At 57.2% G+C, this 14,599-nt stretch overlaps 4 protein-coding genes across 4 annotated transcripts; 2 read left to right on the top strand and 2 right to left on the bottom strand.

Moving 5' to 3' along the window:
• Window positions 1-653: 653 nt before the first annotated feature.
• Window positions 654-3,934, top strand: B0H64DRAFT_329192 (uncharacterized protein; the record flags this gene model as incomplete). The annotated part of the gene is made up of 7 exons (XM_062800864.1): window positions 654-1,157; window positions 1,226-1,495; window positions 1,555-2,016; window positions 2,071-2,623; window positions 2,679-2,800; window positions 2,858-3,055; window positions 3,113-3,934. 7 exons carry the CDS (start codon window positions 654-656, stop codon window positions 3,932-3,934), a joined length of 2,931 nt encoding a protein of 976 aa, XP_062655828.1.
• Window positions 3,935-5,643: 1,709 nt separating this feature from the next.
• On the bottom strand, window positions 5,644-8,887 carry B0H64DRAFT_406262 (Spc98 family-domain-containing protein). Its single transcript, XM_062804497.1, has 3 exons — window positions 8,285-8,887; window positions 6,231-8,224; window positions 5,644-6,174 (listed from the first exon to the last, which is right to left on the bottom strand). The coding sequence occupies exons 1-3, from the start codon at window positions 8,676-8,678 to the stop codon at window positions 5,686-5,688; spliced, it is 2,877 nt and encodes a 958-aa protein (XP_062655827.1). The 5' UTR covers window positions 8,679-8,887; the 3' UTR covers window positions 5,644-5,685.
• A 123-nt stretch (window positions 8,888-9,010) lies between these two features.
• Window positions 9,011-10,369, top strand: B0H64DRAFT_406260 (nucleophile aminohydrolase). The gene is made up of 4 exons (XM_062804496.1): window positions 9,011-9,216; window positions 9,309-9,321; window positions 9,436-9,961; window positions 10,063-10,369. Exons 1-4 carry the CDS (start codon window positions 9,192-9,194, stop codon window positions 10,234-10,236), a joined length of 738 nt encoding a protein of 245 aa, XP_062655826.1. The 5' UTR covers window positions 9,011-9,191; the 3' UTR covers window positions 10,237-10,369.
• Window positions 10,370-10,537: 168 nt separating this feature from the next.
• B0H64DRAFT_445256 (fungal transcriptional regulatory-like protein) lies at window positions 10,538-13,857 on the bottom strand (the record flags this gene model as incomplete). Its single annotated transcript, XM_062806840.1, has 6 exons — window positions 10,538-10,960; window positions 11,086-11,794; window positions 11,861-11,923; window positions 11,980-12,595; window positions 12,647-13,639; window positions 13,710-13,857. The coding sequence occupies 6 exons, from the start codon at window positions 13,855-13,857 to the stop codon at window positions 10,538-10,540; spliced, it is 2,952 nt and encodes a 983-aa protein (XP_062655825.1).
• Window positions 13,858-14,599: the final 742 nt, after the last annotated feature.

The raw sequence follows: 14,599 nt of genomic DNA, 5'->3' as shown, positions 1-14,599 counted from the left end.
CCGAAATCTTGAAAGTTGAAATGCGTGCAGTGGAGTCGTCCAGTGAGTGGTGATGGTGGTCCCCTCGCCAAAGCAACGCTAAGCATCCCCAGGCCCCGGCCGTTGCACGGACCAGCGGGCTCTCCCACATTCGACCGCCCGTGGCTGGCTCTCAGTGCCAGCGGGTGTGGATCTTCACTGCGCTGCCTCAGTCCATCAGCTTCCATCCACCAATCCCTCATCAAAGTCCACCATCTTTCCTCCTCCACCTCTTTCCCCCTCCCCCAACCTGTTGTAGATCGCAGGAAGGACCAGAGCACACGACAACTTCTTGTCGTCTTTATTTTCCTTTCCCTACCCGGCACTTTCCCCCCCTCTAAGATACCCAGATACCCATTTTCCTCGTGTCGTTTCTACTGAATGCCCCGTTTTTCGACCCGGCCTGAGGTCCCTCTCCTTCAGTCCCTCATTTAGCCCCAATTGCCTCGTCCTCCTCTGCCGCCTCCGCCGCTGCCGTCCCTGCACCTTCTCACCACCCCCACAACCCCCGTCACCCTAACCTGCTCCGCCGCTCGAGTCGAACTCACTGCTCCCCCTCGACTCGGCCAACCAAGCAATTCACCCTCCCACCAACAACCATCGACACGGGCAGCGAGGGTTCCGAAATACCAAAAATGAACAAATTGTCAAGCATGCGTCACTGGCCCGAGCGGATTAGTCCGGCCAACTTTAGCATGACGAGGAATATTGGCATGCAAGCAGCCATCAATCCCCGTCGAGACATCGCGACTCAAGGCCCGCCTCCGATAGCCGCTCCCCCCGTTCCCGACGGCCCCATCCACTACTCGTTCAATGTCCCCTTCGCCTCCGACCTAGCCGGCCCCAACACCGAGGACATCCTGCACGCTACTACCGACGCTGTGCTCCGATGGACGCACCCCGAGGAAGCCCCCGACGATGTCCCCGTCCACGAGCTGCCCGTCCACGCCATGAACCTGGGCCAGCTGCGCCAGCTCTGCAGGGAGATCACGTCGAACACATTGCCCATCGAAGCCCACGTCCTCTCCACCACCCCCAAGAATGTCAACGGCCAGGTCACTACCGTGTGTCTGTCCGGCGCCCCCGACCTAGTCCAACAGACGAGGGAAACCGTTTTGAACCACACGCCGCTCTCATTGGTGGGTTACTCCATATGTTGCCGCCGTAGCTCTGCTCTGTTGCTAAAACGAGACCTTTTAAAAAATAGCGCTGCACGACTGTTGTTGCGGACGGGCATTTGGTTGCCAACCTCTCCGAGGGTGTTTTGAAGAAGTCGGTGACAGACTTTTTGGACGAAACGTCGACGTTTTGTGGGGTCGACATCTTTCTCCTCGGCCCCAAACTCACCCCCCTGACCGGTGGCCTAAACGGTGATGTAGATCTGCTGAGGGACCAGCGCTGGCGGGTAGCCATCTACGGTGACTATCTGTCGTCTGAGCATGCCAAGACCCGTGTGCTCATCCACATCGACCAACTCGTATGCCAGCCTAGCTCCTGCAATAATGGAAAGGGCCTTTTGCTAATTGACTGATATAGCTCGGGAGGATCGTCGATGCCACCATCTTCGAGCCTTCGATGCACCAGCTCCTCTGCGGCCGTAACCGCAAGAATATCAAGCTCATCGAATCCGTCACGAACACAGCCATTTACTTCCCCCCGCCCTTCTCCGGGTGTTACCGCTACTGCCCACCCAACGCGCAGCGTAGAGATCCATCCAAGGTTCTGATCACGGGCGAGACGCCCCAGGCCATCGAGCAGGCCAAGTTCCGGATTCATGAACTCCTTACTCGTACCAGGCTCTTTGTCAAAGATGTGACCATCCCGCCTGCCAAGATTGATAGCATCCTGCTTAGCCGCATGGACAAAGTGCGCAAGATCACCGAAGCGAACGGTGCCTTCATCATGTTTCCTTCACTGGGGTCCAGGAAGGGCATGGTGCGCGTGCAGGCGGTCGAGAACCTGCATATAGAGCGCTCTCTCCGCGAGCTCATGGCCTTGGTAAGACTTCCTTCTTTGTGTGTGCATGAGGATAGGTGTTGACTTCGAGTCAAGGTCGGACAGTTTTACACTGCGTCGTGGATCTTCCTGCAACCGGACCCTCGCCAGCCCGGCAACCAGGATATTCAAGCAATGCTTGGTGATATCTGCGCCAACTCGGACGCCGATGTCTCCTTTGACAGACAGTCTTTTACTATCACCGGCTCTGACGAGTCCATCAAGGCCGCCCTGATGGTCATCTCGCAGATCAAGTTCGCCGTTCACTCCCCGTACCAAATTCGTGTGCGCATTGAGCTCGCCAACGAGCACAAAGAGTTTGTAAGCGGCAAGAAGAACGGCAAGATCAACAAGATCATGGGGAACAGCAACGTGCAGATCATGTTTGACAACTTCGGCGAATACAACTTCAACATCGAAGTCATTGCCCAGGCCTATGACTCTCTGAAGCAGGGCTTGGGTCTGGTAGAGCAGGAAATGCCGGCGTCCATCTCGTTTCACGTGCCTGATCAATACCACAAGCGCATCATTGGCATCGGCGGACAGCACATCCAGCGCATCATGAAGAAGCACTCCGTCTTTGTCAAATTCTCCAATGCCATGGATCGTGGTAAGTTAGACGCTGATTGTACATCTATGTACATGACTGCTAACGCTTTTGTAAGGTGGCATGGGCCGCGAGGACGACGACAGCCGGGTTGACAACGTCATTTGCCGTACCCCCGCTCGCAACGCCCAGAATCTGGAGCTCGTGAAGAGCGAGATTTTGGAAATGGTGGACCGCGTGGTAAGCCCCCTGGCCCTTGACTATTACAAGTTTTCAACCACTGACATGCTGCCGCAGGACTCCGAGTTTACCTCACAGGTTGTCAGTGTCGACCGTCTCTATCACCGCCAGCTCCTCACCCGTCTGATCGAGGTTGAGGAACTGGAGAGGACTTGGAACTGCAAGATCGTTTTCCCGAGCACCGAACAGGCGAGCGACGAGGTCACTGTTACCGGTCCTCAGTGGCTTGTGCCCAAGTGCATTGACGAGTTCCTGGTATTTACGACCCCGTACCCCACCCTTTTCCTGCACCAACTGACCTTTGATTTCCAGGGCATGGTTCCCGACAAGCACGAGGTGGTTCTTGAGCGGGCTTCGGAGCTGATCAAGTACCTTGAATCGCCTGAATTCGTTCAGACCATTGCCCCGAAACTCAAGAGCCAGTACGAAGTTGAACTTACCGTCCACGAGAACTCCGAGGAGCTTACTGAGGATGGTTCGCCCACCGTTACTCTGCTCTGGACCTTCACGCGCAACAACGCCGGTGGTCTTCGCGATGCCATGGAATTTCTCCAGACCCAGTTTGCCACAGCGGGTGTAGAACCCGTCATTATTAAGGGTGCTATCCCGCGCCCCAAATCGGACACCTTTGAGGAGTCGCTGCCCTTCTTCAACTCCAAGCTACTCCAGCACGCACCGGCTCCAGTGGCCACTGACTCCCCGACGAGGCCCACTTTCGGCGAGGAGGTTGCTCGCGAGCGAAGCATCCTCGCTTGTCTCCGCAAGCCAGGTAGCATGTCCTCCATCTCCTCGTTCCTGGACCGCAGAAAGAACAGCTCCCAGTCGGCGGCCAACTTTTTCAAGGGCTCCAGCAACGTGTCCAAGTCATCGCTCATTTCAATCGAGTCGACCCGCAGTTTCAACGCCGACCGCAACCCTTGGAACGATAGCGGCGTCAATTTGCCCGACGACGATGGCAACATCTGGGGCCCAGGCACAGCTTTCGTCAACGGTGTTGACAAGCTCACGGTTCCACAGCCCGGCGACGCCACCCCGCGCCATCACCCCCGGCAGTCTGCTGACAGCGGACGCCCCTCCACGTCTCATTCAACCAATTCAGGATACCCCGGCCCTCTCGCAGGGCCATTTCGTTAGATTCCCATGGTTCGGGCTTTGCAAGGTTTTAGACACGGAATCGTTTTTTACGTCGAGTTGCGAGGAAAAGAGAAATACCCCTACGGCTGGATATACCCCTGGCGCAAAATACCCCGGTAGTTGCTCTCTGCATTTGGTCGGTTGCCGTTGATTTTCTGTTTTCCTTTTCGTTTCCGTTTTCTTTCGTTTTTCGTCTCCCCTCTCTCAGTCTTTGTGTTCTCGTTTTTCTTTCCTCTCTTTTCCACCTCCGTCCACATGGTTATGGAGATGAAGATGGAGATGGGATGGGATGGTTCGTTCTGACGAGAGCTTGCGGGTCCGGTGCAACGGCCGATGAATGACGCTTGCTCTTGATGCAGTCATGACCTCACGACTCAACCCGAATGCCCAGGGGCAGACAAATCCAATCCAACCCAGGCAAATCAATCAATCGAATCGAACCGCATCGAATCGGATCAAATCGAAATCAATATTCAATCAACCAAAAATTATCTCACGGACCACAGTTGCGGATCACAGTCTAATGGTTTGCTGGCACTTTCTTTTGCTACGAAAAGTTCACGTTGACGTTATGCTTGCGTTCTATACCCCCCAAGTGAGCCGAAGGACGCGGTAGAAGAGGTGGTTGTTTGTGATGCTTTTTGATGAGGGGTGATGTGTTTGAAATCCCGGCGAAGCCGTGGTAACCCAGGCGGTGGATGGGCGGACGGACGGGCGACATGTGATCTGATTTAACCTGGAGGAGGATGGCTTAGGGCCAGCTAGCCTGTTCTCTTCGCTGTCCGTCTTCACTTTCCCTTTTTTGCTTTCTTGCTGCGTTTTGCGTTTTCCTTTCTTCTCCTTTCCACTTCCTACTCTCCTCTCAAGTTTGTTGTTAGCGAGGGAAAGCCGGGAAGTGAACGGGGAGAGAGAACAAGTTGTGATGTGGTAGGGGTTATGTGAGGGGGGCCGTATCTGGGTCGGTGGTGACCGGTAGTGGGTTTGCCGCTGCTGTCGCCTCGTCGAAGCGGTAGGTATGAGGGCGAGTCGTGTGGCGTGGGCTGTTTATTCGCCTGCAGTTTGGTCAATCGATCTGACTGTTGTCTGTGATGAACGGAAGAGAAGATTGGTTGACGGGTGGTCGCGCGCTTAGATTGACTCGGAGGTGAGAAGGCGGCGCACCGGGGAAGGGGGCGTAAGGGGGATGGTTGTAGTTGGTGTGATGGATGGATGGATCGGCTAGATATATCTTAGGGTCTGGTCCGTACGGTAACGTCAATGATACCCAGGGGTTGCTCAGAATCAAGTTGCCATTGCTGTGACAGTGTCTGTGACTGCCTACCACCTGCGACTATAGGGGTTCTACCTACTGGGAGAGGAAGCGGTGAAGAAAGTAAGTACAAGACCGCCTTCATGAGATGCGGTGCGATATGGTCTGGTGGCGGGCCGATGTCCCTGAGGTTTTTATTTCACTGCTGGGTATACGAAAGTCTTCCTCACAACAATGACATTCGTTCGTGCCACACACCGTTTCGCATAACTATGCTCCCTAGATGTCAACGCCAACTCGAATACACCAAAGCCAACACCATCCACTAGAACAAACCCATCCAGACCCCAATGCCAGGGTTCTGTAACAAAAAGACATGACCCTCCCACCCCCCGACAAAACAGTCGCTCATCCCACGCAAACGGCAACCCACCCCACCACCCCAACCACCAAACCAAACCTCCCCCCACCCCTCAGAACGAAGGCGTATCAAACATACCTATCAAACACCGCCGTCCTCCTCGCCCCTCATGCCCGCGTACTCGGTCCCCTGGTTGGCCGTGCTCAGGCGCGCGCACAGGCTGAGCAACACAACAGTCTCGGTGGCGGCGTAGTGGTTGAGCGCGTCGAGCAGGATCTGCAGGTGGCGGCTGAAGTTGGTCTCCCACTTGCGCATCACGTCGAACAGCTCGGCGATGCGCGCCTCCTCGCCCCCGGGGCCGCTGTTGTTGGTGTTGTTGTTGTTGCTGTCGGCGGGTTGGAGGACGGAGGAGTTGGGGTCTTGGTTTTGGTTTTGGCCTTGCGAGGCTTGGGTTTGTTGTTGTTGTGTCTTTTGGGTGCGGATGGACTGGAAGTGGCGCCATTGGTCTTCGGTCATGTTGGGCGGCTTGGTGGTGCCGGAGAGGTCGGGGTCGGCCTTTTCGAGCTCGCGCGAGAGCCAGTTGGTGTAGGTTGCGAAGACGGTGCAGGTTTGCATGAGTTTGGAGTGGATCTGTGGCATTGTTAGAGTGGGCGGGAATGGGGGGGCAGTGGGAAAGGGGGCCGTACCCTCAGCAGTTTGCTATTGGTGAGCATGCACTCCTTGAGGCAAGTGTCGAGGAAATCCACGTGGTCTTGCATCAGCTGGTCGACGGTGCGGGCTACACCTGTGGTTGAACCGTTGGGTGTAGCGTCCTGGCCGTCACCGCCGTCTTGTCGGCGCAGCCGCGCCATTAGGCTCTGCCAGTTTGGCTCGATCACTTCGGCAGTGCAAAAGTAGAGCAGCTGCTGGACAAAGACCAACATGCGCGCGCGCAGCGTCCAGACCCGGCGCTTCCAGATCTCGAGGTTGCGGACCGACGACTTGTGTGACCATACAAACCCGCTCGTGTGTGTCTGCCAGGTTGTCGATAGTTGTGACTCGAGATAGCGGAGCGATAACAAATACCGGAAGAGCGCCTGGTACCGCCATACCGTCTTGCGGCTGATGACGAGTGAAACAGGGAATGGTACGGCATAGTCAAGCTGCAAAGAGGTGAAGCCGTTGGCATTTTTGTCCCCCTCGACGGGTTGGTTGCTGGACAAGGGCTGAAGAGCTTCACCTTGTTCGATACCTGTAATGTTGACGACGCGCTGGAGCGACTTAGTTAGGGTGATCTCGTTCATTTCGACTTTGACGTCCTCCTTGAACGGGTCCAGGGACACCACACTGCCGGGTTGACGAAGTACCAGATCCAAGAGTGACTGTAGTTTGCTCGTGTTGACCGCCTTGACAGGTTTCCGCAGCTCAGAAGCACCTAATTCTAGGAAATAGGAGAAATAGTCCGAGGGGTCTAAGAAGAAGTAGTGCTTTAACGATTGCAGTCTCGCTGGGAGGCCGTGGGCCGTCAGGAGCAGCCGCATCAAAGACTCGTTAGCGTGGGCGTAGGCATTGTTGACATTGTCGAGGAAGCGGTTGTCGTCAAACGAAACTGGCACGTCCTTAACTTGCAGACTAACGTCGACTCCACCGCACTCCCTGACAACGTTCAGGTACTTGCCGGCAAGCAAGACCTTGTCCTTAACACCCTCAAGCTGGGGAGGGATGCCGTGGTCTCTGATGGTATATCGCCGCTCCCAATACTCGTCGGTGTAGTCCTGTTCCAATCGCTCCCGACGAATACTTCGCTGTTCTTTGATCAAAAACTCGGAGTGGGGGTCGTTGATGCCCCCATGGTGTAGCCACTCGTTTAGCATCTGCATGTACGGGCGGCTGGCGTCTCGTAAGAGGGATGTTAGGAGGGCACGGGCAGCAGGGTCTCCCGACATAGACTCCAGCCTCTTGGTGATCAGCCCGAGGACCATGCCACCCTTGCATATCTTCTTCCCCATCATGTTCCCGGGTACCAACTCGCCGCCGTCCCTCAATTGTTCTAGAATATGGTCGTAGTCGTCGTCGCTGTCGCTCGATTCGTCCGTCTCGTCGTCCAACAGGGCGTTCCGTTTGAGGAATTCGTGTGCAAGGGCGTAAAGTTGAGCCATCATGTGGACGGTGGGTAATACATGCACGTTGAGTACGTGGAGCGTAAAGGAGTCGTCGCTGAGGAACTGTGTCTCGAGCTGGGCAACCATGACTAGGTATTCCTGTAGAAGCTTCCGTATCGAGGCACACAAGGCGTGGTTGACAGAGCCGAACTCCTCTCGGCTCTGAACATCGACAAAAGTTTCGAGGGCGGTATAGTGGCTGGCCATACGGAGCATGGACTGGGTGAGGTCCTGCAGACTCGGGTCCAGTCCCGGGAGGATGCGCCATAGGGGGCCTGACAAGCGATCGCGCTCCTCGAAGGGGTTGTACCCTTTGCCGAAGCGAATGTATTGCCCTTCAAAGCCCATAAATACAAACAGTAGATCTTCGATAATCACAGCCTCCTGTGCCTCCAGAGAGAGCTCTTGCAGGGGTTTCGGTTGTAAGGTCTGGGGGGCGGCCGAGGCCAGCGGGGGTATCGAGATGCGGCATGCCAAAGGTGCTGTCGTGTGTGGTAGGAGTGTCGCCTCCGGTTCCCATGATATTACGGGGAGTTTATCTATGTTGTTCAGCTTTAGTATGGAATCTTCCTCTCTCAGGAGGATATATGTGTGTGTACCTGGCACTGGTGTCTCTTGCCTAGCCTCCCTCCTCGGCTCGGGCGCTCGTTGTTTGGACCCATCGGTGGTCCTACTGGTTGTGCTGCGGTGCTGGGGGCTCCTCGTGCGGGACATCATGGTTTCTCGCGTGGTTACCTGAACCTTCTCGGTGCGGCGCTCCTCGAAAGAGCTGGTGGTCGATCGGGGATTCGGATGGCCCGACGGGTGGCCTGAGGTAGACCGCTTATGTGTGGTGTCGGCATAGCGGCTGCTGATCTTCGGTTCTGGCGCCCTACTGGTATTCTCCGACATGCGCGGTCGTGACGGCGCAGAACCCCCCGAGCCCCGGTCGCCCAATCCCGCTACGCCACTACTTCTCTTTCCCGCGAACGAGGACGGTCTGGAGCCTGACATGGTTGCGTCAGTCTACTACATTGGCGATGCGCAGCCCAGGTTGCCAGGGTGGAGTGTATCGTGGTGCCGTTGCTGGGACTGGTTGCTTCCTGGTCGGATTTCTTGGTGGGCTGTTTGGTGCAGTCTGTAAGTTAACTAGCGAGTGAGAGCGCCAAGTTGCGGGAGCTCCCCGACCCAAAAAGCGCGACTTGCGGCAGAGCGCGATCGTTGACGCCTTGCCTTTCTGGGATTAGCGCGTTGAGAGCGTGTGGGCTGCCCAGGCAGGTACTGGTATTTACGTACCGACAAGGGTCGACAGGTCAGCCGTTGGCCGCCTGGCAGCAAACAGTGGGGAGCTTCGTAGCCCTCCGTGCCTGGAGCTTCAGCTGCCAATCCAAGCCCGCCTCACCTCCACTGCCCTCAACCCGCAACTGCCCCGCGACACATCACGATCTGCCGCTTTTCTTGCGACGAACCGCTCAAAACACCCCTCGAACATACCGAAACCCAGAATTCACTCACACTACCGGCAAGATGTTTATGGCAAGATCGGAATATGGTGAGCGTCCCTGAAGCTCTGCCCCTCGCATTGCGATGCCCAAGAGAGACGGGCAGACGGATACACACAAACAAGCTAACACTTACTCTTAGACCGGGGTATCAAGTAGGTTACTATCTCCCACTGCCTTATAGAGCGCTCCCTATCCCGCCCGACCCACGAAATACGCAACCATCCCGCGGCCCGGTCACACTAACACAACCCCTCCCACCCCCGCAGCACCTTCTCCCCCGAAGGCCGTCTCTTCCAAGTCGAATACTCCCTCGAGGCTATCAAGCTCGGCAGCACGGCCATCGGCGTGGCGACGTCAGAAGGCGTGATCCTGGGCGTGGAGAAGCGCGTGACGTCGACGCTGCTGGAGACGTCGTCGGTCGAGAAGATTGTCGAGATCGACCGGCACATCGGGTGCGCCATGTCGGGCCTGCAGGCGGACGCGCGGTCGATGGTGGAGCACGCGCGGGTCGAGTGCCAGTCGCACGCCTTCAACTACAACGAGCAGCTCCGCGTCGAGTCGTGCACCCAGGCCATCTGCGACTTGGCCCTGCGCTTCGGCGAGTCGGCCGACGGCGAGGAGAGCATCATGAGCCGGCCCTTCGGCGTCGCCCTGCTGATCGCCGGCTACGACGAGGACGGGCCGTCGCTCTACCACGCCGAGCCCTCGGGCACCTTCTACCGCTACGACGCCAAGGCCATCGGGAGCGGGAGCGAGGGCGCGCAGGCGGAGTTGCAGAATGAATATCACAAGGTGTGTACTCCCCTCCTCTCTGATCTTGCCTCGTGGTGATTCAACATCCGGACATGAATGGAACCTGTGTTGTTAACAGTTTGCCTTCCCCTCCTATCTAGTCCCTCACCATCGCAGACGCCGAGACGCTTGTGCTCAAGACGCTAAAGCAGGTCATGGAGGAGAAGCTGGACTCCAAGAATGTGCAACTGGCGAGCGTGACTAAGGAACGCGGCTTTAGAATATACACGGACGAGGAGATGGCCGCTGTCGTGGAGCGGCTGCCGGCGAACTAAACTAGCCGAAGAAGAGCGGGGAAGAAAGGGAGGGAAGCCGGGAAATGACAAGAGCTTCGGCTTCATGACTTGACATCACAGCGTGACGATGTTGGGCAACTGAAGCAAGACGCTATGGTGATAAATAACGATGAACCCCTAGCCTCGCCCTGTCCCACTTCTCACCACACATTTTGTCTTCTCAAACTTATTTCTTTGCGCTGCTAGAAAACAGAGAATGGGAATTTCGGGATATCTTGGGGAATCATCCAACTAACTCAACATCCAACCAACACCCCACCGCAAAAGATTAACCTAGCCCTCACCACCCTCCCATATCCCCCCCCTCCTCCTCCCCCAACCCCTCTTCACCCTCACTCCCAACCCCCTTGAACTCCCCCGCCGCCCCCTCATCATCAATCCCCAATGTATCAAAATCCCGCTCCACCCCCAACAACCCCAGCGCATAGTGCGTCTGCTCCGACTTGGCCAGCACCAGCCGGCCGTCTTCGCCGAGCTCCTGGATGCGGCGGTCGATGCGGCGCGGCCGGTCCCACACCGAGTCCGGGAACAGCGGGCCCAGCTCGGGCGGGCTGTGGTAGGGGGGTCCCCGCCCCATCTCGGCCGCCTTGTGCCACCCGGACTCGCACCCGTCGGCGATCTGCCGCGCCGACTGCCACCCCGTGAGCCGCGCCACGTCGCGCAGCCGCCGGATCGCCCAGTGCCGTTGGTGGAGGTCGCGGAACTAGGAGGAGGGGTGGGGTGTTAGTGGGTGTTGTGTTGTTAGAAGAGGGGGGGGGGCGGGTTTGGAAGGGCAGGGGGGGTGGTATGTAAAGTGGGCGGAAAGGGGGCAAGGGAGCGGCGACATACCTGAACACCGGCTACAAAGAGAGGGAAACAGCTCTCGATGAATGCCGCACCCACCAGCGTGCTGGCGCTCGTCACATGCGTGGCATCCTCCTGCAAGCCCGCGCAGATGCGGGCGATCTCGTTCGCCCACTTGCCCGTCTGCGGTGCCGCCATCCCCGCGGCAATCACGGCGACAGGCGGCATGGACGGGTGGGCCCTGTGCAGCACGATCAAGCCCATGTAGTAGGTCATCCAGATGCCCGCGATGCTGTACGTCCGGTACGTGAGGGCGGGGCCGAACGGAGTCATCTCGGGCGGCACAACGTCAGGGCCTAGGGGCTCAAAATCCGGACCGAAGCGCGCGTGGAAGATGTCGAAGGCTTGCCGGATCTCCCCCCACTCCCGCATTGCATCAGCGGTGGAGGCGTCAAGGTCTATGTTTTCGGCCGAGTCGCTCGGCGGGGATGACTCGCGGGGCGGGGTGAACCCTCGGGGTATCGTGACCCGGCCCGAGGTTGGCATCAGGCCCGGGAACGAAGGGGGTGATTGACCCCGACCAACTCCTGGGCCTTGCCCCGGAGGCGGGCCGCCGGGAGGGCCCATCCCCGGAGGACCCTGACCGGGTCCCGGGCCCTGTGCTTTTCTCGCCTTCCGCTTCCGTGCAAGATCACGAGACGCAAAGTCGGCTACGCGTCCGAGTAACAATAGCGAGAAGTCAAAGGAACCATAACTTCAAAAAAACGGACCCTGTCAGCCTACTGAATAATAACAGCAGTAGAGAAAGGGGGCAGCTTACATTGCGTCTATCCTCCCAAATGGGCCGCGCGGCGCACATTGCGTCCACTGGTGGTATTCCATCCTAGTGATAGTCAATATAACTGTAATCGATGCTGATAGAATGTTTAAGTTACTCACAACGGCCGAGTCCCGCCAAGGAAACTCTGGTAAACATCCATCTTACAATACCACCAATAGAGGTCGCGGATCTGCTCATACGTCTCAACGTCACGTTCTGTGAGGCGTGACGGCCGAGATGAGCCCCCTATAACGTGGCCCTCGGCGATGTCGTAGTCGACCTTCTGGCCGGTTATCTGAGAGATCAGGTCGGTGTCGACTGCCCCAGAGTCCACGCTGAGATCCCCATGCGCAGCAAAACATATTTCGTTGCACTGGTGGTTTCGCAGCATCTCTTCTTTCTGCCTCCGCTTATAGGCAAGCACCTCCCGCGTCAGCTGCCGGAGGGGGATATCCCTAATGATGGCACGGGCTCCCCACATGTGCTTGCACCATTTGTCGTGGTCTGAATTCCAGACTTCATAAAATCCGAGCAAAAGTGTGGCTGCTAGTGTCGCTGGTTGGGTGCGTCGGTGGAAACTTTGGTAGTTCTTCGCCGTTCTTCTCAGGCTGAGGTGGTAATGCTTCATGGCGGCAGTAGGGGGTGTGCCCTGGAGCTTGGCGATTTGTAGACTACCTAGCGCAAGCATAGCCTGCATCAGTGCCGGATGGTTGAACGCCATGATGGGAAAGGTATCTAACATAAACGTTAGCAACGTGCGACATGAAGGACACTGGCGCTACGAACAAGTCCATATCTGCTGGCGCTGTTTGGGAACAGGATGGCCCCGGAACATAGGGGTAGGGTCAAACGGGTGCCTCTCGTATAGGGACATGACTTGGCCCGTGACATTGACGAAGTACCAGAATACCGTTGCCGTTTGACTGTCGTTTAGGGGCGAGCTGGCCGAGGATGGCGTGTATGTGTCGAGTATGTTTTCGTCAATCAAGCCGCCGAACGACCTAACTCGCACCCCGTACAAATCCTGTTGTGGCTCCAGCCGTCTGGCCACCTGGATACCAAGGTCATTCGACTCGAGATGAAAGAGGTGCGGGTTTGGCGGGACTTCGTCATCCGACTCAGGCATGGATGCTTCATCGTCTGAGTCCCAGTACTCCTCCTCGGTGGACAAGGGTTGGTTTAACCTTTCGCCACCGCTCTCTGGGGAAGCTAGGGACTGTTCGGGACCAGACACGGGCGGGTGGTGCCCAGTATACGCGGGTGCCACATCTGCCTCGCCTGGGGGGTGCTGAAAGCCTTGTACGGGTGCCGGCGTGTATTCAAAGAATTGACCATGTGCAGCCAGATCTCCATGAGTGGGCTGGGCAAGGTGATCAGGGAAGAGATTGGAGTCCGGGCCCAGAAAGGGGGGACTCGGTAACCGTTGTGCTTGGTCGAAACTTGGACCTCCAGCATTCGACGGGCCTCCATATTCCTGCCCCAGGGGAAAAGGCGCGGGGGTGGAAAAGTCCACCGGTGGTGGTTTTGGAGCGATGACGGCAAGTGATCCTTGCGACGATGCAGATTTGGTTTGCGCCGCGGAGATTTGTGCGTTGACCAGCTGTTGTTGAACTTGCCGGTGGTAGACGGGATGACCATAGAGGTGGCTACCAGGAAACGAACCGAGAGGCTCCTTGAAGGTGAGTCTCTGACTGTACCCCTCGCAATCTCGTTTGGATTTGACGCAGTTGTTGCAGGTGGGCTTGCCTTCGTCACATTTAATGCGGCGTCGCCGGCACGCTAGGAAATACGTCGTTAATACAGCGGGCCCCGTGAGTGACGACCATCAAGAGAACACGGCCCGACTCACTCAGACATCCGGTTTTCGTCCTCTTCCTGACTGTCGCTTTTTTTGGCGGCTGTGATGGTTGATCCCCTTTGTCGCCAGACGTAGGGGAAGGATCTTGTTTGGACTCTTCAAGGGAGCCCGCATTCGGCGGTGGTTCGACAGACGCCATGGTGGTGGGCGTATGTTTTGGAACGTAATACGATGCTGGGGTGGTTCCGCCGCCGTCGAGCGAGTTGGCGAGCTGGCGAGCGTGATCCGCCAAAGGAAGGGCGAGTCCAGAACCTGACTAGGAAATAGTCGTGGAGAAGGGGTTCGGTTCAGCTGCGTCTCGCTGTGTGGTAGAAGGGTTGTCAAACGCCGTGGGTGTGCCACAGACCGGGCCGTTCAGATAGGCGAAGGGCAAGTGCTGTATATGGACAACCTCGTTGGAGGGTACTGGGACACGCCTAGTGTAACGGGGGTTGAATTGCCGACTGCTTCGTCTTGTGGTCCCGTCGATGCCCGTGTCCAAACCTGGCCTGACAGCTTTGCGAAGTACAGTGCAAAGTGCAACAGCAGCAGCAGCAACAGTAACCGCAACAGCGTAACAATAGCGGTACCTCAATTGAGTGCTATTGCCAGCTGAACTCGCTCAATCCCAAAGTGGCCGAAGACCTGCATATACCGCTGAAGATTCTGCAGCCTGTGGTCGGCTCGCCTTTGTCGTCGCCCCGAAGGCGGGAAGACCCGAGGGGCTGTCGCGGAACGGGCCTTGAAGAAGGTTTCCTTCCACGCCCAGCTAGGGGGTGATTTCAACACTCGGCGCCGCAGTCAGGGGAACTTAGCGATCCGGCCTCATATGTACTGCCGCGGGGTTGTTAAGCCGTGCTGACCTTGGATGAGAGCATCACGGCCGTGTCGTGAGAAGAAGG

This window comes from Chaetomium fimeti, assembly GCF_033439085.1.
Source record: "Chaetomium fimeti strain CBS 168.71 chromosome Unknown B0H64scaffold_7, whole genome shotgun sequence".
NCBI classification, from domain to species: Eukaryota; Fungi; Ascomycota; class Sordariomycetes; order Sordariales; family Chaetomiaceae; genus Chaetomium; species Chaetomium fimeti.
This window is presented reverse-complemented; position numbering and strand designations above follow the sequence as displayed.

Excerpts from the sequence above, each read along its gene's own strand:
- B0H64DRAFT_406262 (XM_062804497.1), bottom strand. The coding sequence starts at position 8,678 with ATGTCAGGCTCCAGACCGTCCTCGTTCGCGGGAAAGAGAAGTAGTGGC. Across the intron at positions 8,225-8,284 it reads GCAAGAGACACCAGTGCCAG|ATAAACTCCCCGTAATATCA; the intron begins GTACACACACAT and ends TGAACAACATAG. Across the intron at positions 6,175-6,230 it reads CCAATAGCAAACTGCTGAGG|ATCCACTCCAAACTCATGCA; the intron begins GTACGGCCCCCT and ends ACAATGCCACAG.
- B0H64DRAFT_406260 (XM_062804496.1), top strand. The coding sequence starts at position 9,192 with ATGTTTATGGCAAGATCGGAATATG. Across the intron at positions 9,962-10,062 it reads TGCAGAATGAATATCACAAG|TCCCTCACCATCGCAGACGC; the intron begins GTGTGTACTCCC and ends CCTCCTATCTAG.